This window comes from Varroa destructor, unplaced genomic scaffold (genome assembly GCF_002443255.2).
Source record: "Varroa destructor unplaced genomic scaffold, Vdes_3.0 BEIS01000003.1, whole genome shotgun sequence".
NCBI classification, from domain to species: domain Eukaryota; kingdom Metazoa; phylum Arthropoda; class Arachnida; order Mesostigmata; family Varroidae; genus Varroa; species Varroa destructor.
The window spans coordinates 10,687,078-10,711,667 of record NW_019211456.1 but is presented as its reverse complement, the minus strand read 5'-3'; the positions used below and the strand labels follow the sequence as shown (position 1 = coordinate 10,711,667).

Below are 24,590 nucleotides of genomic sequence, written 5' to 3'. Positions count from 1 at the left end.
AAATCGTTGTCCCGTCCGTTACTTTTTGTGAAAACAATATATATATATATATATATATATCAAAGCCACGCCCAGCTGAACCTATCTTGCCAAATGAATACGCTCCAAATGCACAACTATAGACACACAAACATGAAAAGCATAGAAGTATAGATTCTTCTACACAGAGTAAAAATTACGTTTAGTGATCTGTCGCACGATTCTAAAGTTAGCGGATGCTCTATTCAAAACCTAACCATATACACAAAATACGCCTATTTGTGATGACTGACTTATCAAGACACAGTTATGTTCAAGCTACAGAGAACCAAAACAACGTTAATTTCAAACAAACGCCGGCACTTCAGAGGCTTTGTCTAAACAAATCAAGCCTGATTTCCCGCATTGTCTCACCTATCCGCTCGAACGGCGGGGATACGACCTCCACCAGCGCCACCGTTCTACCAGATCTAACGCAAGAACTACAATGTTTCTACAGTTCATTGTCAAAAATGGCTAGAATTTCCAGTATTTGCAAGGCGTACTTCCGTTACTTCGTCGGTTTTCGAAGTTGTCAGATGGGTTATTGACGAACACATGGTCACATAAAGTTTTAAGCTGTTCTATAGCGATCCGTTTCAACAGTCAGTACCTTTGCGCTGATTTCGTTCTTATTCCAAATACAGCTTAATTGGGTGTATATTGCAGAACCGTTGGCAATCACCGAAAAATGCTTCATGATTTAGGAAAATCGTGAAGCAACATAGCTGACGCAATCTAATGGCATTCAGCGATTTGAGACGACGGTGTGCCAGATCTAAAAGAATTCACTATAGAGTGAACGAATTTTCACCATCACAAACGCAACATGGCCGTCGCGCAGTTCGTGCGGGGCCGACCAACAATAGTGGACGGCACGAAGACCCAAGAGGACAAAGAGAAAATCCTATTTCTGTAGTTGTTTTACATCGGACCTGGCAATATTGACGAGTTTGGCATCTGCAATTGCATAATGTGAAATAGACGTACTTCTGTATAGGACACAACTTTTGATAGATATAGATTCTTATAGCAGTACTATTGCTAAATGAAATCGTAGAACGAATGGCTAAAAGCAGCATATTTTATGTAATTTGTATGGAATGAAAATAAGCGCCTACCTTACTATTTCTCTATGTGACGTAGTTAATGGCAGTTGGAACAGTTCTGTATCTGCCCCAGTCATTGAAGGTCCAGTGATTTTTACGCAGATTGGACCTAAACGGTTTGCTGCCGTAAATTAGCGTAAGTGTGTATGATCTCATACCTAAAATAGCGAAGATACCTACCGCCACATACGTTTGGACACTGTGTATGCCAGCAAGATACAACAAACAGACTACGGTCCATAGGGCCCTACGGACTCTGTTTGTTTTGTACATTTTGCAGATGAAATATGTTAATGAGGTCAATTGCCTACAGCTTTAGAAGTTATCTCTACGACAGAAATTAGAGAATACTTCCAAAAAAAAAATCCTGTACACACAGTATGGCGCCTGCCATTACTAGGCAGATTCTTCCACCATTACATATACAGATAAATACATTTAATGCGCGATGTGATCCAACCGCATCGATCTCCCTAGACATTTTATCTTAACTGAATATAGTCGCCTGCTTACTGACGGCTTCACGGGTTCGAAGCATTCTATGATCTCAAAATCTGCTATGTGTATTACCGGGGCAACTTCTTCACATATCATTCGTTTTTACTAGAGGCACGAAAGGCCCTCAGTCTTTACGATGGCGCAATTTGGCAGAACTTTTTTGAAATACAGCCTAAAGCTGTTGCGTGACTGCCAATAATTGACGAAGTCCTTACCGACAATGAGACAAACGAGTAGATCTTTGCATTCCTTCAAGCGTTGCACTTTTTGCTTTGCGCTACGTGCAAGGGTACGTTGAGTTCCGTTAGGGCTGCGTTTGGACCTGATAGCACACCGTTCTTGATTCTGCTGCGGCACCTCTAATGGCAAATAGTAACTTAATAGTAGCAGATACCGTATGTTACGTACGGCTATGCGAACGATACGCCTAGGCTAGCTCATTCATAATGATATCTATGTGAAATCGGTTTGTTATTTCTATTCTGAAACGAACGCTTTTGCCACTCCTCCAGTCGTTAAGTCACTGGCCACCATTCGTAGGGCTGACGCTGGACGAAGCTGGTCGCTCTGATACGGCAACTCGTTTCGTGTTTCAATCAATTCTCAGCCAATGTTTATTCTCAGTTTCGAAGTTTAGTTAATTGCTCAATTTGTTTTAAGTTATAGTTGATTGTGGCTGGTGCGTGAAAAAGTTGCGGCTCGCATATGGAACGTCTCACTGAACTATCTACTCATTTATAGTCTATATATTCATTAGATGACAGGATGTTCCGAAGTCCTAAACACATCGATCCGTTATCAAATTGAACTTTCTCCATTTTAGATCATATTTCTATCTATTTTTCACAGCCAGACGCTAAAATTCGTTTTTAAGGTAGCTCGACAGATATGTTTTAGGAGAACTTGTGAAATTATATGAACGTTACTGGCCCGACAAGCAACATGAAAACGTGTACGTTGAGGAAAGTATTTACATTCAAATTAGTAAATTAGAAATGGTTAGTAATAATCGGTAACATAATCAATATTTTTAAGGTTTTAAATGGGACTAAAGCTTAGAAATATCTTATCGCTGAAGATGGCTGATGACCTAGGAGTGTCTGCGTCTATGACGCTATCTGAAAGCCAATAGCACTATGAAAATGGTGAGACAAATGCAGAACGTTATTACGTACCTTTTTTTGCCACTTGAGTACTTTAAAAGTAATAAGTTATATATAGTAGTAAGTTAGATACCATATTGAATGGTCAAGATAGTGCCCGCTAACTAACTACAAAAGACGTCTAACAACAATGAGAAAAAAATGTACATTTCCTTAAAGCTATGGAGTATTTCCGGGCAATTAATTGTATTTCAGCAAAAACGGTTCTTGTCAAGAGCAACGTTTATGATGACGTGGATGATTTTTTAGACGACGTTTAGAGTCTCTATTTATGCTTATAAAAAAAAAAACATACACATGCTAGGCCGGATAATCGTTGCAATCAACCAACAATACCTTAGTTATAGTTCTTTGTTAATTTTAAATCAGTTGACCTGACAACGGCAATAGGCGAACTGGCAGCCTTTCGTTTACCCGCACCTGTCCACATACTCTCAATGGAGACAATTTTACTCACACAATCACACGTTTGTCTAAGTAATAGCTTTCGAGTTGCTTTTTCAAAAAGTTCAACTTATAGTTCGAAAAATGATATATAGACGCTTTGTGTTTTCATTGAATAAAATGCTTTGTCTGCTGAAAGGGTTCACCTCGAATTTCGGTGCACCCTGTATAGCAGATGGGGTCGAAGACAGACGGAAGGAAGGTAGCTCGGTTTCGGAATTTTCCTTTCAGCCACCGCCGAGGTCTTGTGGGCCAAGCGTGGTACCAGTACGACAACTGTTGCCGATGCAGGTTTTACAATGATGATGACTGCTAGGACTAAAACTACGCGGATCATTTGCAATGATGACGTTGCTAGCAAGTATTGTTGTTGCGGATTTCTTCCGCCTTCTTTTCATCTTCGTTATGAAGCGCCCGTCGCGCGAGCTATACCGTGCATCTTTCTCTATGTAAGCTCAATTGTCAGACTACGACGGTTTTTTGGCCCCAGCGGCAGCAGTAAAAGCCACCGCTTGTTACTGATTCAAGTGCCATCGCCGATTACTATCTCGGGAGGTTACTGGCTGTAATAGTTGTAACATTGCGGTGCCAGCAGCAATAGCTTTGCAGTCCGTCGTTGGCAACACCATCAGCCACCACCTTCTAAAGTTCTTACGAATCTTTCACGAATCATGAACACCACTTTAAACTGACAAGTTAAGCCTAGAAGCGACAGCAAGTAGCGTGATGACTATTGTTACATCACTATACCTAGTAGCTTTCCAGTGGCGAGCAGATATCCCCCCTCGTCCTTCAATTTTTCCAATCCTTCGAGTTACACACTATGATTATAATTGTGTCTTCGCGTGTGTTTATTTGCATGTGTGTGCCGGTAAGTTGATGAGTAACTGCATTCTTATACCTCTTACCGTGCAAACCTTTGGGTCTAGTTGCACCAGATACGCCCGTATAAGCATGCGTGCGTCCGCAATCAGCTGTCGTACCTTAGCCTAGAGTCGTTTAGTAGCAGTACTCCATCTCATGACAATGGTTTTCCAATGAAACAAAAAAAAAAAACAGCAGGAGACATGTGCACGCAGCGCAGGTCCAAGCAACAATACGCGGCCGCATATACCGACACAGTCTAGCCAAGCAAACGAACATCCGACGCCCGCAGATGTCACACGCAGTTGAGGCAGAGTGGTGATGGGACCAGGGGTGGCAGCGGGGCAGTGGCAGTGATAGCGGCCTGTGGACGCACAACGGCGACTATGATACGAAGCTGATTCCTATCGCTGCATTAGCTGCTATTGCGTATACAGTTGTTACTGCTGTCAATGTTGTTTGCGAACATATGTCAACTTCGAGCTGCTGCCTGAAGCTACTGAAGTTGCTGAGATCTGAGGAGCAACGGCGATATGATGTTCTGACGAATGATGGTCGTTAATGGACAGTCAGAGCGAGGAGGAGGACAAATGCTTCTCGTTTCGGCCGAACGAGTCGCTGTCGTTCAATAGCTTAACTTGAGACCCTGTGGTTCAAGGTTTCAGGACTGCTTGAAAGCTTACTCTTTTCACCGTTGCTGCGGCAGCGATGGCCGCTACCTTCGTTCATTCGTTGAACGTATAACATTGGCAAACGCCGTCGTATCAGTCTCACTAGCGTCGGTCTATTCACATTACAGTTGTTACTATTAGGTGGTTGGCAGGAAAGCTAAGTTGAGAGGAGAACCTGCGAATCGTGGACAGCAGCGACAACAGCACCGTTGGCAGCGGCAGGATATATCGCTCTGCAGGACTTCTAAAGACTCAAGCGAGAAACACCGATGCATCGGCGGTCTTCACTCAAAACGAACGGCTGCTTGGATTAGCAGACGCCTCCCGAAAATGGGCAGAAATCGTTCTACGGATAACCTAATGCGAAACAAAACTGTTGACGGAACTAGTGTCTGTATCGAAAGGTGTCCAAACGCGCAACGACAATAACCTAAAAAAATATACATCAAACACCGGAATAGGCCCGACAAACACTGGCTTGTTGGGATTTTCATCATCCGCTTATCATTCGTATTGTTAAAGCTCACTTATTATTGTTGTTCCTCGTGATCCACGCACATCGGTCAACGTTCGGTATTGCACTGTCTTTCGATAATGCCTCTGTGTTGGTTAAGAGCAAATGGAGATGACGTTGAAATCAGTAGTAAGGAAAAGGGAAAAGGCAAACAAGGAAAATAGTAGTAAATTGAAGGTAACCAAAGATAGCTCTAACGGAAGACGACGCATTACGAAATATTGGGGCACAATGTTATTGGTCAGTAGCTTTGCACACACACACACACACGAGTAAACAGACAGAGACACATTCGGAATATATGCGCGACGTATTTTGCCGCTTACGATTGCGACGGCGGCTAACAACGCGATCGTATTGGTATTTTAGTATCTCCTCGTTTTCAAACATTGGCCGTGTTGTTGTCGTCCTCGTTGATGTCGTCATACTTGGCAGCTACTAAAACCGATCGTTAACGAAACGTTCGCAGGACGGCGGTCAGACGACCGGCGCATTTTGCTTGTCAAGCCAGAGAAATGGGCACTCAAAAACGTATGTAGCCAAGTGCTAGTGCTAGTGCTAGGGCTCACGGACCCAGTCATCGATTGACGATGCAGTTACCCTTCGACGGTGATACTGGACAGCTACCTGGATACCTGCGAACTCAGCACTATTATCACATAACAGTGTTAACAGTATCGCGAAGCTGTAATAGGAACAATGGGCAAAGGCGACACTTCCACCAGGGAACCTGAACGAAACTAATTTTCGCGGACGGCGAAAAACGTTGTTCGATGATAATGCAGCATCAGAGTGGCAAGCCAATATGATTAATTTCTTAACGCTGCTACTTCACGGCGTAAGGGGGGCTAGTATCTGCCTAATATATATTGGATCAGTAGTAGATACAGTGGGGTGGAAGTAATCTAAAAGAGGGCGCTGCACCAAAAAAGGATGCCATTGTTGCAGGAACATGGTTATTGTTCGCTATAGCAGCAACAGTACTAGCCTTAATGGAAATAGTTGTCGTAGCCGTGGCATGGCAATAAAAGCTATATGATGTGAGTCATTCAACGATGTCCACTGCTAGCGGCTAGGATGAGGATTTTCAAGCTCTCCTCAGATGGTCCAGTATGGTAATCACAACTAGCACCATCAATGAATGTATGGCACCATTATTCCACCATGTGCCTCTTCCGTGTATCTCCCGACTTGTTTCCAATGGTCAAAAGCAAGCGTCGTCATCGGTGCCAGCGCGTACAACCATTGACTGTGAGCCTTTCGATCCTACCTATTGAACGGCCCATCGCTGCAGCTGTTGCTCCGCGCCTGCATAAGCGCTTATTGTTGCGCTGCGATTGTTGATTTTCTAGGCGATAGGTCGTATTTATCGCCGGTCCCCCGCGGCCGCTGCCGAATTCCAAAATACGAAAGGTCACGATTAGCATTGAACTTCAATGTGAATTAGCCGTTTGGATGAAACTGCTGAGGTAGCGATAGTTTCATCCGAACGTAGCGTCAATTCCAGAATTCAAATACGTTTATTCGCGATGTGTGATCTGTTGTATGTATCTGCCGTAGCTATAGCTAGACGCGAACGAAAAAGGTACACCGATAATTCGTGAAGATTATTAGTGCTAACAAAAGGAGCAATGATCAGGGAAAATGTATCTGACCGCAATAATAAATAATGTCCCGTTTACGCCGAATTAATTTGTTTCTGAACCACCTCAAAGGATTGTTAGTAAGACGTATGAAAAGTTCCAGCTGAAAGCACCACAGGAAAACCCGGGTAATAGTATTGATTCAAATTAGCCCCATATTTCTTTCTTGCGTATTTGAACCATACCCTTAACGGATGTTTCCAGCAAAAAAAAAGATTGCTATTTGATTAGTTTAACCCAGACCACGCCGATCCACGACGTTGTCAAACAAAGCTTTTTTTAAGGTACAATGATTTTTGAGTAGGTCATTTCCTTTGTCTCCATTATATTCTGGTGTAAAAAGGTTAGACCGAAACCACTTTGTGCCAGTTGTATGTAGCACTTCAATGACATAGTGGCAATCCGTATTTCACGGCCTGTTAAGTCAGAGGACCCGTGCAGCCCATGACGCATAGCCAACACTATCAATAGCAATATATTTTGTTTTGTCAGTACGCCTAGGGCTGTCATGTACCTATAACGTGATCACGATCGCATAACTGCCAACAACTCATTAAGTGATTTTTCATAGCGGTTGTGCATTTTATGTGATCACCACCTCACATCAGGAAGGCTAAACAGGTCCTTGACGCGCCCCTGTTATGTTACTTAGATTGTATTCACTGCCGCAACGGTATCACTACTACTACTTCTGTAAAGATAGGTTTTCAACCCGCTTGCCTAGCTAGTCCTAATCCTCCTCTCGGTCTACTCACCATTGTGCGACAGAAAAGAAAGAATCGAACGGTCCCTTTTTCTTGTTTGCGTCACTGCCGTTGTTGAGAAAACATGTCGCCAGCATCGTCGATATTGCCACCTTACGTTTGTTCGCTGCGTACAAACTTACGAACTGCAACTATTCAGTAACTTCATATATCATCTGTATGTTTTGTTGTTTGTTGAGCTTAGTACTACGCTGGTTTGAGATCAGCGCAAGCGTATAAACTTTCACTTGAGTAGCAGTGGCAGTGATGGTAATATTTTTAATGACCGACTGAGGCAGTACAACAACTGTAGTAGCTATAGAAGCGCACCGGGCCGCCGTCAAGATCATCACCGTAAAAAAACAATATTTTCCTGTCACCTTCCGGAATCCAGAAACTTTGACTGTGTATAACACTTTCCTATTGCTACAGTAGTTCCACATTGGTTGTTTTAGTCACCGTGGAAGCGATTGTACTTCGACTAGTCACCAAAGCGCCTCTGTCTCTAAATGCAGGGGGATGATGGCTTCCTATTCGCCAATTCAATCGACACATAGACGGCCAGGGGTCTAGCTATTCGTAATGTGTAACGATATCGACCGCAGTCCTGATCTGGCATTACGGCAGGTGGTGGCGCCGTTACGCTACAAGCAGATGTAATGTTTATCGATACTGTTATATAATGTTTTTCATTGACGACGACTTTCTCTCACAAATAAGTTATAGGTAACTGAGATTTGGCACCTTCTCTGTCTGTCAAAGGCATAAATACAAATGGAAGTTAAAATAATTGACAGTCGGCGGGATTAGCGTAATTATGTTACAAAGACAAGTCAATAAGATGGTCTGATCAGAAATGCTTCCCCTCTCAGTGGCTGGTTGTTGTTTATAACATTTATTGCTACCCTCCCTTATGCAGCACTAAATTAAGACTTTTATCTTATTGTCTAAATGAATCTAGTTTCCGGAAGATGCCGATCGGCGGTTGTGCTAAGTAGCGGTCTCAAAGGTATTTAGCGGTGCGGTTGCAGGCCACAGTGTCAGATACCGGCGAGGAAGAATGAACCCCTTGAAGTTAGCTTCGTCTTCCAACCTAAAGACAGAGTCGTGCCGGATAATGTCTGACGCCGTCCGGTTTCCGGGTGCATGTTAGCGTTTTCTCAATCAGTCTCATTAAGAAAGTTAGTCTAACTCAGTATGTTTTGTGTACGTTTAACAAAAAATTATGGCCTAATTGAATGTCTGAAATTTTCAAACACATATTGATAAAAGCAGGGAACGCTTGATAGACTTGTTCGCACCTTAAACACGAAAGGATTCATTTCGAGTAGATTCTAGTGGGCGAGAGTCCTTAATACTGTACTGAAGAGGTAATATCGTTTATATCAAATAGCCAAAGGCGTTAAACATAAAGATTACATTGATTTACTTTTGCAAGGCCTTGTTAGGGATCTGCAGGATCGAAGTTTTGTATTGCGACGTTAGGCTTATCCTGTCACATGGACTAATATCTACTGTTTAAGAAATTTGACTTTTCTTTTATAGAGAGAATTTAGCTCAATAATCAGTGATCAGCTATTAGGAGATCTAGTATAGGAAATTTCGACGTAGGATTAGCTTCACACATTTACTCTAGTTATAGCGAAGTCTGGTCTGCACCGAGCCATCTACCGGTTCTATGTGAAAATAGGTAGACTCCATTGTGAGATATTCTGTGCTGCTGACCTAAGTACCTCAATATGGGTCATGTTCAACCCATTTTAATCAATGTTTTATTATGTGTGTCAAGATAGTTACCAAACCGGGTATTTCAGAACAAAACAGTTTCAAAGATATAGTGATGAAAGATGAAGATAGATAGTCTCTACCTCACTAGAGGCAAAGCTAGCTTTCTCTCATCGTGAAGTCCACGAGGAAAGAATAGAAGTTCAATGAATGACCGGTAAAGTTCTGTTCTTTTTCACAAGGCAACTTTTTGAAGGTGAAGAAAGCAAAATTCAATATAAGCGTTTACCACTTTTTTTTTGTTGGCCTATTCATCTTTTGACGATCTCCTGCAAAAAACTACGCTTGTTCCTTGTCTTCATAAACATTCATAGGATAAAGCGAAATTACTCCACTTTACTATATATATATATATATATATATATAGTACACCATTGCTAAAACTTTTGTGACTTTACTAGCGAAGGAGCAGAGGTGCATCCTAAGTACGATAGACCTATCGCATTTAATTTTAACACTAGTTCATCTTGAAGTAACTTAATAGTATATGGATTTCCATGGTTACTTGGTAAGCACGGCAAATACGAGTGTGCACCCAGAGATAGCGGGTAGCTTCAACTGCTGAAGAAGAGATGCTCTTCTAGAAGAAGCGTAATCTTTTAATACGTGAAGATTATTTCTATGCCAGCGTGTATCGTCTGCCATCGTGTTGATCTGCGAACGGTGATAGTAAAAATAATCTCAGTCGTGAGAGCAGACATATAAATCTATTAGATTTATATGTCTGCTCTCATATTGCATGCATGGAAATAAGTTGAACAAATACATTTCCGAACAGATTGCTCAAGAAATAAAATTTCAAGTTAGGGACAATCCTACAGAGATCAATAAGTTCGCTACGAACTACTGGATATCTGTTACAGTAGTGCTAACATAACGTTCGACGTTTACCATGTTCAGTATGGAACTAATATAGTGCTTATAATATCATGCAAAATAAATGTTCAGTCAGATAAACACAGAAATTATTTAAAATATTATATTTACACATAAACCTGTCGAAATATCAGAACGAGCGTAAGAGCTGATAGCATTGTTCAGACCCTAGACACTGTCGTTTTTATTCAAGTTATGTTACTATCGCAACCATGATGTCCGTTGGTCTCCTGTCGAGCTAATTCTGTTTGCTACAATGATGTAAGGTTTTATTTCGTTTTTGCAATACACGACATATAACTCCATCTGCCAAAATGGTACGTTACTGATATTCCATCCCCGAAGGCCCTTTAATACGGAGCCATCGTCGAACTTCAACGATTCACTGGATGCATAAATTTCGTAACCTATTTCGCACAAGAAGATACACTTTGAATTGAAAACTATGTATAATATTACCTACATGTGCAACCTTTTTTCAAATAAAAAGCTTTTTAATAGAGTTTCCTCGGAACGATTAAAGTTGGCTCATTCGATTTGCATCAGCATCCATTTGTGCTGCTGTTGGACATTTAACCGGGTCGCGCGTACACTATATGAATATTATATGAGAGCGTTTTCCTTGTACAGCATGTTGGTAAATGTACAGTCTGATCGTGCTATCCATTTTGCCATGCGTGCTCAGTTGTGTGACAAGGCACCAGTAGCGCCATCTACTGATTACGTACCAATTAGCATTCGTTAGGGGAACCGCTAATAGTATGTCGCATAGCATAATGGCGTTGTCGTCGGGTGCAGGCGTCTAAGGGCCAATGTCGCCATTGATTTACGGTCACCATATTGCACATGGTGGCCAGCAAATGCATAGTCATTTCGGAGAATTGGTTTGACCCGCAGCACTTAAAAGTGCCACCCACAAAGTTATGAAGTGTTTCCTGTCGCGGGCTAAGCCGACACGAGCCACTAACGTCATTGAGATATAGGTCAAAGGACGACTCCATCCGCGCCGCTGTTTCCCTCAATCAGAATGATGGACGATTGACTTCATCGCGTACATTCTCAGGCCTCGGCGGGTGAAACTAATTTATCTAAACAAGGATTCGGTTCTATCTAAACAAGAAAACGGCTGCCGTTTTCGTCTCTTTTTTTCCGTAAGAGTGTTGACTCTGTTCTTAGGACGTCTGGGAACATACTACCTCGGCTGACCCGAATTCTGAGCGTCGCTGAGACGTCCCAAAGTAGGAGTTTAGAGACAAACTCAATTCCCTATTAGAGACTAAGCAAACAAGCTGTACGTTTGTTCTGAGTTATCTCACGTACGCGTCGATAGTCTTCTGAGAGAAAGTATACTGGATGAAAAAAAATAACTGAACGGATACGAAAACTTAAAGCTGTACAAGTACGTATAAATGTGTGTGCAAAACAACGGCAGACATTGTCTAAACAATAAAAAATTAACATATAGGCTATAAAAATTGCACAATCGGCTCTTCTGCAATTCGACTCTTTGAACAGTAAAGCTATCAACGATCTGTTAATAACATAGGGTTTATATTCTGCGTCGCAATTTTGTAATCGATTTGGAACGTCGAGATGCAACGGCAATGTATTATACTATATTAAGGTTTATCTACTATTTCTTCGTCTAATACTTAAGCATAACGGCTATCTAGGTATTTTGTTTGTATAAAAACATAACAAACAAATTACTCGATAGCTCAATGGACAACAATAACCATACATGCACTGAACTATTTATACGGCCATGCGTTTTTCTCTTACTTGTACCCATAGCTAGAAGACAGGCATCTAGTATAATTGCCCCTTTCGGAAAGCGACATTTTAGTTGTCGAGCTATTGATTTTCTAAAAAGAACCAGCACCGCTCATTTATACAGTGCTCTTGGTACGGTGCCTTCTAGAATAATGCCGTTATATTCCCTATGCTATACTCTCGAACAGTAGAGGTGGTCGGGCTAGCATCATTACGGGAAATACTTCCATCTGATATAGTACGCTGAGATCAACAACGTCTGCGCTGATAGCGATATGGCCATACTGAAGTAGCCCGGTGCATTCTGTTCCCCTGGTTTTCTCCGCGGGAAGCACGAGAATAGTTACTTAACACGCGAGAATATCATGGAATCGTTAAAATGGAATGATTTCTTTTGTTTCGCCAACCTGATGGCAACCCCCTACTCCTATCGTCTGCCAGATAAAATGCCATGTCCACCATATGGTGATTATGTAACGTAGGCAATGCATTATTACATTATTCTTTAGTGGACTGCAGATGAGATAGAATATTCGATGGGGTAGAAAGCTATAAATTGTTAGCTTTGGAATCGATGGATATATACATCATTGAAATGCGTCGGGTTCTACGGTGCTAGCTTTTCGGGGTAGCCGTTCGATAGCGACATTAGTCAATTCCCCTGACTAGTGGGAAGGCTCAAGAAAGATTTTTGTATCATGCAACGACGTTAAACAGTATATAGTACTCGAAAGGGCAGGCTCATGCGACGGGAAAAAAGTCCAGCACCTATCGGGAGAATTTGAGCGCATATAAAGCCATTGCGGAGGCTCTTTTATATCTAACGGTTACATTAGAGAAATGACTCTGAATATGCATTAAGTTGTACACACGGCGAGAGTCTGTTGTATTGCAGAATTCTAGACTAGAGCTAGACTAGAGCTCGCAAACTTCTACCTACCTGTTTACCTTCGCCGTGGAAAAATATACCCTTGGAGATAAACAGAGTGCGAGCTTCTTTGCAGGGACTTTGACTTGGCAGCACTGTATTTGTTTAAATCGAAAGGAGTATAGTAAATCGTAATTAAAGCTGTTTTTTAAAATCAGTCATTTTGTGATATGGCCCCGTGTCGTAATGTATTTCAGTAGTTTGTCGAGATCTTTCCTAAATCAAGAGATAACAGAACCGTACCCGCTAAGAAAAGTGGAACCTTTTCCAAAATTAATCATGTAAAAGGGATCTGAAGAAGGGATCATGAACCCGTATTGGCTTAACGAACGGTTACCGCATTAGTTAACTTCATGGACCGAATTGTGTAAGTAGGTAGCTGGTCAATGTGTTGCAATGGATTCTGATATAGCTCACTATCGTACTACATCAGATTCGTCTATTCCAGCTCTAATTTAAGTATCGTGCACACCGTTGTTTAATATATGCGTTTTTTTTTTTTACTTATTTCGACACGTCGTGTATAGACAAAATGTTTGCAGACATTTGTGTCTCAGTAAGTTTTTAACCTAACATGAATCGCATCGGTACTGGATCTCGGCGATTGCGTATACTGTTGCCAATTTCGTCGTATTCTTAATATCCAAATGAAACAATGCGTACGATACTGCTATATCTGATTGACACCGAGGCATTATTCTTTTATACATAACATACGGTTAAATTTCTCCTATCGTATTGGACACTATTATTTTTAGGAGGGTTCCAGTTCCAGCAGATAAATCGACCGTCCGTCGCTGCATAAACAAACCAAACTATCAGTAAACAATTGGACCAAGTCATACCAGTGACCACGAATAGGGTAACGTGAATCGCCGGCCAAAAGATCACCGTCCGTTCGCTAGGAACGTCCTATTCCGGTTTAAAGAAGAACGACCAGACCCAGTCTATTTAGGAGCGTCAATAGCTCTAAACTAATTCAACCAACCAAGTACGAGTAAAAGAAACAGAAACAGGTAGAAATGTTTAAAATGAAGTCTTGCTAAATCGGCTAGTTCCCTCGTGCTTTCTGCCGATCTGCCTGGTTGACGTCTTGCGAGTAGAAATGTAAAGGGATAATCACAGCGGGATTTTTGCCGTGTCAAATGGAACTGATGCACTGTAGTAGGGTCACCGCGAATGAGGTGTTAGCTCGTTAAAAACCGCAGGCGGCAGGCAAGTACGCAACGGCATGACTGGCACAACGTGCACGATCATGTAAAGTTAAGGAAAGCTTTCGAACAAGTTCAATCGGCCTTTATTAAGGTAATGTTTAGTTAATGTTGTTGGATACTGGAATGACCACTTACCCCTTCGCGTAGGTAGCGTTGATAACCATTTTTCATAAAGGCAAAATTTCGGATCTGTGTTGCCTCTGTCTTTATTTGCATTTGATAATATTTTTAGCTTAATGATCAACTCAGAATGTACGGATCGGTTCCATAAATACTAATGTTATTGAACATGAATCTAGCTAACTTAGCTAATATTTATAAGCTACAAGGGTAACTTGTGAAAGAAGGCGTAACGAATCTACGTTTCTACGATGAACTTTGTTGATTATTTGAATAGTAATTTTCGACAGGTTGGATGTTCTCAAACAGGGCTCCTGTTAGGCTCAGGCGAAGACGCTCATCGAGGGAGTTTTCCAGCGTTTTATAATATTGATACAAACCTCTTCATTATCCATACACGAATCTCATACTTCAAGTTCTATCATTGATAAATTCACTGGCGCAAACACAAATTACACTTAACAAAACAATATAGAAACACGTACTTCCTACTGAAGAAAGAGTGTGCAATAATTTAATTAGTGCAGGGTAATTAGGTGTTACTCTGCATGAAACTAGAAGCCTATATATCAGCGCGCTGTCGATTCTATAACGTCTATTGACCTTGCTCAAGATACATATTGGCCCAGACGCGTTTATCTAGATAACGACCCTGTTACATTATTTGCATGCTATAGCTCTCGGCGTAGCGGTATTCATTTAGATGGGGGCGGATGGACAATAGGCTAGTCGGCCACATTTCGTTGCCTTAACGCAGGAACGAAGTCTTCCTACGTTGAAGATCTCCAACATTGGCGCACTTCGATTGCTGCCATCATTAATTCTATTTTCAGCTTTTGTGAACGTATCCAAAGAAAATAATTACACACAATTCTCATACAGGACAGTTGGGTTTATCGAAACTACTTGTCAATATTAGAATTCTCGCTGTCGTATTGAAAGCGCACAGCTGTTATTGCTTATCAATCAACTTGGGCATTTTGTGAGTAATTTCAATTAATTGACATTATAGTGACATCGGTAGTTGAGGGATCGATTGCCAGCGTTGACTAATGCGACGTTATCGAATACGCTGCTAAGGAGGACGTGACGCCATCACTTGGCCGTTGTTTATGAGATTTATGGACATAGTTTTGTCACGCGCTTCAAGAGCTATTTGCCTATGACAACTTCAATAAAGTTGTGGGCTCGGGATGAACATCAGGCTTGTCGTCTAGTGATCGCTAGTTATGAGCCTTTGCTTGCAAGCCTTGATGCTACTATAAAAGCGTATCAGCAGTCCGTGAAGGTTGTAGGGAGGGGCACTCCGCTGAGGTGAACATCTAAAGAAAAACAGTGTCCGCAATATTTAGTGTAGTTCTTTTTTTCTTTTTGATTTGGAATTTACAACTCAGTATCTATCTATATTCGATTACTTTTAAGGTAGCCCTCGTGGGCGCACGACACACAAATAGTTGCTTACTAAAATGACAAAGATACGTAGCCTAAACAACGTTTTCATCACTCAGCTGTACTGGTTTTTAAGGATTTTACATGATTTTCTGTTTATTGTTAATAATTGCTAGTCTAAATAGCGACACCCTTGACCTTGATTTAATAACGTACTTCTGTAGCTAATTGTTTTTGTCGTCTTAAATCTGTTATCAAGACTTCTTATTATCGTCTCGGTGACCCTGCATTAATAGAATTCGATGAATGGTTTTTATATGCGAAAGTAACTAAGTTGCTGGCTGATTATTTCAGGGGCATCTGTAATAACAGTGGCCATTTAAGCTATTATAGAACCAAAGCCTAGACTGACCTTACGGCAGCAGCAGTACAACTGTAGACACCTCTCCTATGTGCAGACATGACAGACGTAAATGCTGTTAGACTATTATATTGAAGTGGGCGTTCGAATAACACACATCAACTATCAACCGGTCCTTGGTTAATCATCTTGCCCTGATCTTCGTTTGATACCGTTTTGAACGCAAGGGCAAATTCAATAGTAATGTTTCTTCGAAGAGTTCGTTCTCCTTTTTCTTTACTGTTATTATTACAGTTGTATTTTTTGTCATCAACGGCTATCTAGGTACGTTTTGGCATCCTGGTTGTTTGCGCATTTGCCACATTTCAGATGTCACATGTATATATAATATTTTTTTTGGACTACTTAAATCTTGCTGACTATAAGTAGGTAGTTTCCGAATGGAAGGTTAGGACCATATGCGTCTCCGTCTTCACCCTGTAGGTGCGTCCTTCTCGGCGAACATGCCGAAAGCGTCATCTGCGACGATATTTCCATAGATTCGATTTGCTGTGTGCCACCACTGCTCCGGCCATTATCTTCAACCGCGTCTGTGTATTATGATGGTACCTCCCACAGCTTCTTTTTGTCTAGTTTTCAGGTTTTTTTTACACCGCAAATCATTAACGAGGCAAGACAAATGTAAACACCGCAAAGAGGCAGTCAGTCAGCCAAGCAGGCCAGAGACAAGAATTATCAAGGACTTTGGCGAGGTGTCGCCAGATTTTCAGTCGCTGGACCTCAAATGTAAGTCCATATGCCTCTGACGCCCTACAGCGCCGAAGTGTGGCATCGTCCGTATAAACTGAGTCGTAAGTGTACAGATCTACCGGACTATGCTCACTCTCGCCGTTCCAGCTGACAAGGCACAACAGAGCAGATAATCCGTGAAGCGATACCGCCTATAGCAACCCCGAATATTTGTCTCTTCGGACGTTTCGGACAACCAGCCACAACGACGAATAACCAGCAGGCGCTAGCCACTGCGACGAGAGCCCCCGCAGCTGCGATTGGAATTTGGTCAAGGACTTTGCCGTCACGAAATAGCCGTCGGTAGCAGGAACGGCGGCGCAGTAGCGGTAGCGGCAGCAGCAGAAGGAGTGTTTCCACGGCGCTAGGTTCAACGTCAGCTTCAGCTGGATCAGCAACGCCGCAATGAGGCGCCATTGGATGCGTCCGAATACGTGTCTCTGCCGCGTAGTGCCTTTAACACCCTCTGTTATGCAGAGGAATGCAGCTTCAACATCGAAAACTGCTGTGGCAGCAGGCAGCCCCCATGCCTTGATCGCAACTTCGATGCTGCTGCTTCGCATGTCACTCGCTCAGGCAGTAAAAGAAACGTAAAGAAAGTAGCAGACGTTGCTATTCCGTCAAAGGACCGCCACGAATACGCACGCAGACAGAGAGAAAGAAACGCGGCCAGGCACACATTGGGAGAGACACGTCGCATCGAACGGGCGAACGCCGTTCGCAAAGGTATATGCTAGCGAAAGGAGAACCGATGGAACAGCGAGACGGCAATGGCCAAATTGTGCATACAAAAACACACATGTACGCAACCACGCTAGAAGCTTGTAGCTACCACACAGCGACACAAAAGGTATCATCGGCGCCACCAGCAGCGGAAGCTCAACTCCACAATATGGCACGCAGCACTAGTAATTCTGAAAAACGCGCGGGCACGAAAACGAATATAGAAGAGCTTGAAGAGACCTTGATGTATACGAGGCAATATAGTTGCTGCCTCGTTACGCTGTGTGCTATCACAATGTTCCCTATTTGCCGGGACGCACTTGTCGATCGACGATTGCCCATCAATATGTATGGCTCGACGAGATCGACATATTTGTTTCAGATTCATGAAGCCCAGAATAATTATAATGATGTTTCAGAAAGCGAAAACCGCCTGAACCTATAATCTCAATATAGCATTGAGGTACATATTTGATCATAAAGATAACAGTGAATACAGTATCCTTTGCTATAGGGACTTTTTAAATGAAAACAAAATAATGCTTTACGGCTATTGTTTCTTAGAAAAGTTTCGCAAAAACTAATCCGAATACTTTTCAACTAAGTTACCGCTATAACAGCCATCGGTGGTGTCTCTGTCTATAGAAGACATTTACGTTTATAATTTAAAAGAAAGCGTTGTTGTTAGAGGAATTAATCTTCTATTCGTTATGGGAGATGTACCTTTAGCGGGCACGTTGATATCTCAAAGAGAAACGAAACAGTGATATGTACCTTATATAGCTAGGACCAAGTCGTATTGAAAATCTGATTTACCAGCAGCGCTACAGAATCCATTTACACATAACGCCTTTGAATAGATGTTATCAATTCTAACTTTTCGGACAAGCTTTTTAGCCGTTTAGGACTTTCGTCATCTATCTCACTAGGCACGTAATACAATGCTTAAATCATAGGACTTCCTTCGTTGTAGTTTTCGAGTTCTAGGCTTTAGTTATAGTGACTCTATATCAAATCAAGCAGCGATATCGTGTATACAGGAAAGACCGAAGGGGTCCCTAAAATGTAGCCCTATCATGCTTATTATAACGAAAATAGAGTTTAAATGAATTCTTCACGGAAAGTTCTGTTCAATTCGACCTCAAAACGAAGCTTTCTGTTCTGAACTAGCCCAGATACGCTGTGCATATGCATGTAAGTTGCCATAGGAACTTGAAGACACTTGGATGTGCTTGCTTGTAGAACGGTCGGTCATTTTTTGAAAATAATCGGATGTTTTCGCCGACCGGTTCTATTTATTAATGAGTTGGTAAGTATTTGGAGTCGTATACTTTTGAACAGAAAACGCTCTAGTGTGTGGTGTCCTGTAGACCCGTTGGGCCGACACCATGCTTACTTTAAATGCAAAGTACGCTATAATACTCGAAAAGAAACACATCTATATATATATATATATATGTATACAACGACTTTGGCCTTCTCAGGCAGAGGTTTATCCGTCCAGACCGCCGTATCGGGTATGTAGATATTTGTCTTAACGAAATTTAGTTTAGGGTATTTACAGGACGACTGATACATATTCGTGTCTCATATCATTAATTATTATTGGAAAGCCATAGACGCTCTTGCAAGCATGTCGAACGAATGTACAAGAAAACATGATGAACGTGTGCACGTTCGTTCCTTGGTAGCGGGCATCAGGAAGCCGAAAGTAACGTCGGCTGTTATGTAGGCGACGCGTATACACATGGGTACGTGAAACAGACGAAGAACTGCATCATTTTACAGAATTACTGAAAAGCCACCAAATACTGAAGAGGGCAACGCAAAATTGCGTTTCATCCCTGCTCTGCTGCCGTTGTCAACTAGGCTATATAAGCTATTAAGGAATCCAGTGCGCCTGAAAACTTATTATAAAAAGGACAATTTGTTTTCAAAGCAACTTTAACCAGTCTCGATTATTGTGATTTATGACATTATAAAGGTTCCTTTTTTTGTGTGGTAAAAAAATTTGGCTGGCACAGAGAGAATTTGAGGCTACTTTTTACACACGTTCAAGCTTCAGATAGACATAACCAGCATAGATGTTGCGGTACAAACCGCGAAGCTACACAATAGACCGATCGAAAACGTTATAAAAACGACCCAATTCCGGGTTGTAATTTACCATAATAGTAATAATGACCTTATCTCCCTTTTATGCATTCCAATATTGGCGTACTAGTTCAAAGACTTACTGCTCTCTTCAGCTGTTTTGCAAAGCTTTTCTAAGCTCTCTTGATGCGCACCTAGCGACACATTCACTCGACCCACCGGAATAATACCATGCAATAGATAGAAATAGGCCACGACTTTTTCCTTTAATTTAATTATAATGTAATCATAAATAGGCTTCCTATTTATCTCAAGGCTAGACCATTTTACCACACAATGAGCTTATCTTTCGCGCACGACTATCAACCGCAGCCCTATGCCAACGTACGAAACTTTGATTATTTGCGGTTATTATTCGAGGGGTCAACGAAAGAATGCTTACCAATCGCGACATTAACTGTTAGGGATAGAAAAATCTAAAAAGACGGTACTTATCTCACCGGAGAAGTGGATCTGGGCAAGTTCATCATGAGACAGCGTGGGCAGACCACATGGCCTCATTTTCATTGGTCAATTTTATATTTGCCATATTTTTGTAATGTTTGTGAAAAGTTTGGCACGTATCAAGACGCATACATGTATTAAGTGCTTAATAAAAAGTATTACCTCTTTTCGTTTTACTTGCGATGAAAAGTTCCCGCTATGAAGCCGCAGCTGGAACGACGGTACCACGCTTTTAGTTGTTATGGCTATTGGCGTGTATGAATTGTGACAAATGGTAGGATACTATTGTTGCCGGGTGACATGTCTACGAACAACTTTAACCAGCGGATGAGCCAGCAGCCCTCAAGCTAAAATGAACCCGCCATCTAGTACGTACTGTGCCTACGATATTGTACGTAAAAACTGAGCTATCCTCAGTCAAGGTTCTGTTTCGATCATCTCGCGATGTCAATTGTTTTTTTCTGTTATCTGTTATCTGTTAAGAGGTTACAGATAGAGGACAGGGCATGAAAAAAGGCGCAACCTCACTATGGGTATGACCCAAGTTGACTGTTAATGAATTGCAATTGTGATGATGACCGAATTGTATCATCGTTTTCATTTTGTACTTCATGTACTAGTACTGGTGGGGGCTGCTGGTTGAAGCTCTTCAATGGAACTTCGAAAGTTTCCGTTGTCTTTAGAGTCATATCTCGTTCTGTGAGGTATGTTACAGTTAAAATACTTGGTAGCAGTACTGATTTCTTTAAATGCCTGGTTGAATTTCTATGTAAAAACGGTCTAATAGATACAGCGGATAAATTAAATAGAACATCGAATGAAGCAATTATCCACTGGGTTAAACGGTAATAAAAAAAACAGTCGGCTAGGTTTCTAGTAATCGCGGCCAGATCGAAAACCAGTGCGATAGATAAAATAAATCGCATTGGATTGCAATGACTATCTTGAAAGAAACCCAGTTTAATCGCTTTAGTACTACAGAAAGTGCTTAAGCTGACGTTTGTTGCTGCTAATTTTTTTAAGGGTAACTTTTAGATTTTCCTCAACAATTCCATTGCATTTAATTGTTAGACCGAGGAAGACGGTCCTTTACCGTTTATTAAATATATATTGATGTTGCAAATGGATAAAGAGTAATGCTTTCGCTTGAAAAACTCTAGGCCCGCCTTGTGATACGAATCACACCCAAGTAAACCGCAGTACGACATAAGCTTTTTGAATGATCTTGCACTGGCCCTACTTCTAAAACCATTTGTTATCTCAGGGCAACAACTAAATATTTACAATAAAATCTTCTTTGTTTCTGCTAAAAACACACGTCGCTACTATCTATGGATACGCACACTCCACGGCTTTGATAGAAGCCTTGTTGTATGCATACGTAATCTCTACAAACCAGCTCGTCAGGAGCGAACAGGGCTCGAAACCTGAAGCCAGAGTCAACGACTCGGCCGAGGCGGTCCTGATTAAAAATTCTACTTTAGCTTCGATGCTCGATTGGGCCTTTTGACCCAGTCTTGATTAGTACTGAAAGTGGCCCTTCATGCGAACCCCTCCCTTTGTTTTGAGTAGTACAATTGAACAACGACTTAGCAGTGTGAGAAATGTTATGTGAATGTATGCCTTTGATATGTGTTTTGTATATGGGAATAATGCCATGTTGACGCACAATACCGATACAATGTGTCATGTGGCCAACGTTGTAGTAACATATAAGAACCATAAAGTCAGTTGCACGAGCCGCTATTATATCATGGATAAGTATCTTTAATGGTTCCCAACGATAATTTTCTATCTCTCGTTCGACATCGAAAGCTTTCAAACATGAATGTACAGCTCCACAGCAGATTCAAGTTTTGTCAACTTACCACAAAATGAAACTGAATGTAAATAGAGTATAGTTAGCTGCGATGAAATTATTTCGCGCGATAACCTACCATTTCTGAACTAAATGCAGTTTAAATAATATTATTTCGTAAGTTATCTCATGGATTCGTAAGGGTCCGTCATGCATCGTATGAACTAGTATCGCTATTGCAGACGCTTCCGATTATCTAGCGTCTTTACGTATTCGTTCTATAGTAACGAACGTTAGACAATTCATGCGAAGCGTCGCTCGGCCGACGGCAATGACCAGGGACAGACTTCGTCGTCGCAGCACGCTTGAAGCTATTTAAAATGTTTTACCTTGACCACCACCATCGTCATCGATGGCCTCGTCGATCATTCAGCCAATTACAATACAATAGCAAGCCGGCGACCAGCCTTAACGTTGACAGCTAAACCCAAACAAACCAGCGAACTACTGTAGTTCATTCGGCAGCCCGACGATACCGACTTCTATATTTGGAACAGTTCACGCTAAACGAACAGACACCAGCCTGTCATACGGTACTTACCAGAGCTATGAACAAGACACTGCATTCATTTCAATTAAATTAAGCTCGGTTGACGTATACAGATTACGTCAAGCGACAATTTACACTAAACACCCCAGAACGAATCTTATACGTACTTCACCTTGTACAAAGTACGTCTGAGTTCTCTCTCTGTACACGTGGACCTTATCTAATGGTGCGCGTTTTAGGGTGTTACAATCATGTATAATAATACGCAAGTTTTAAAATTTGGCTCAGGCTGTTCTAACAGTAAACGACAAAGCAGCGAATGATCGAGAACGACCTCGCTGGCACAGCGCGACAAGTCCCTCGCTGTTTTCGTGCGGCGCCCGTCGGGCGGCGTATTTAACGACCGCCACCACGGCGCAGCTCGGGCCCGGGTCTATAGCCCCAACTGGCCCTGGTCAATGGACCAGCGGCGGCTGCTGGTCTTTCGAAGCAGATTACAGCATCCACGGGGCTAACTTTCTAACCTTGAGGCCCGTTGTTACATCGTCTACTAACTGTAACAGCGTCAGCAGCAAAGCCAACGAGGAATCCTTTTGTATGGCCTAATGCAAGGCAGACTGGGAAATCACTTACCTGCTACTTAGGACGGACAGCACTAATTTAATATCTGAAGTGATCAATAACTGATACCAAATGTTCGTGTCCGTCCGTGGAACAAACAAGGCTTATCTCGCAAATAGCTTTAAAGTTATGGAAGCCTGGAAATGGATCGATTAGTGGCTTAATGTAGCTCTATGGACAGATTCAACATAGACGTTTGTTAAAAGGAAATGTTACAGCGTTCAACTCAGTGCCGTCTAGTAGAGCCTCCGGATCAGAGTTCGACGATTACTATGCACGGCTTATTTTGCGCTGCCATTAATATTACTTGAGGCAAAAGATTCCAGTTTATATTTCATTGCCTTTGCGGGGGTTCTTCAGTCTATCATCTGTGGGACGATAGGATTACTGATAACCTAACATACCTCGCAAAGGCAGAGACAGGAGCGCAACAGGTCGAAATATTTCCTAAAGGTACGCTTACCTAGTAAGCACACGCGAATATCGATCTGCGATAAGATGGCCATCACGCTTATCGCTCTAAAGACTTAAAACTAGGTTTAAAAAAAACCGTTCATGTTATTCGAATCATATAAAGATGCCTCTTTCATCTTCTTATTTACTGTGAAAAGGCCTTTTCTGTTTAATTTTTTTCTTAATTTAAAGCTGTCTGCGGCGTCGAAGGGTTGCAAATGAATGGATCAATCAGGCAATTAACAACAGTGCCTGACATAAATTAAAAGACTCTCACGAGTGGTGCCCTTAGCATTGTATTATGAGGTCGTCGATGTAACCACTGCACGTACTGGCTCGACCTCGTTTGACCAGCACTTCTCAGTGTCAACGTCAGCTGTCAGCTTTGATGCTAATACCGTTTTGTTTATAGAGTTGCTATTTATCCGAACGTGTGTTGAATTTACGCTATATATCGGGGATAAATCTTGAATACAAAAAATGCTGTATCAGCAACCGATTATTATATTTAAGGGCGTAGAGGTAGCGCAGAACACCGAAAAAACCGTATTTCTAAAGAATACGGTTTTATTAACTTTTAAACTAGATGTATATGTAAGGAGCATCTATTAGCAGTATTCCTAGTTAGTAACCTTTTAAAAGGGAACTAGCCAGCTGTTTAACGGTAGCTGTGACAGAAAATAATAGTTTTTTTCCCGGCGCATTCTTAGGCTTTTAACTTACGGTTGTTTCTTAGTTTTTTCACTTTTATATATTCAAGATACGACTGTGGGGGGTCACAAAGGAGGAGGCCATAGCTGGGTATATTTCGATCTCCCGCCAAAAGTTGCGATAAGCAGGATTAACTCAGGCCTGTCGATTCCGATGCGAAGTTCTATACACTATATGTTTCTCTTTATTAGTTATTGACTAGTCGACGCGTTGCACCAATGATATATGGATCCG

The 24,590-nt window shown here is 41.7% G+C and overlaps 1 protein-coding gene and 1 long non-coding RNA gene across 4 annotated transcripts in view; both read right to left on the bottom strand.

Moving 5' to 3' along the window:
* LOC111246379 (cytochrome P450 4c3-like) overlaps window positions 1-24,590 on the bottom strand; it is a 50,880-nt gene that overhangs the window by 10,455 nt on the left and 15,835 nt on the right. The window contains exon 1 of one of the 3 annotated variants that reach the window (XM_086983149.1): window positions 4,943-5,057. The exons of the other annotated variants lie outside the window; for them this stretch is intronic. Within the exon in view, the coding sequence (XP_086839275.1) occupies window positions 4,943-5,042 (100 nt within the window). The 5' untranslated portion in view covers window positions 5,043-5,057. Of the gene's footprint in view, window positions 1-4,942; window positions 5,058-24,590 lie in introns of those variants that run through there. 3 annotated transcript variants of the gene reach the window in all.
* Window positions 14,707-17,791, bottom strand: LOC147756512 (uncharacterized). Its single transcript, XR_015323406.1, has 2 exons — window positions 16,165-17,791; window positions 14,707-15,685 (listed from the first exon to the last, which is right to left on the bottom strand). It is a non-coding gene; the product is annotated as an uncharacterized LOC147756512 (long non-coding RNA).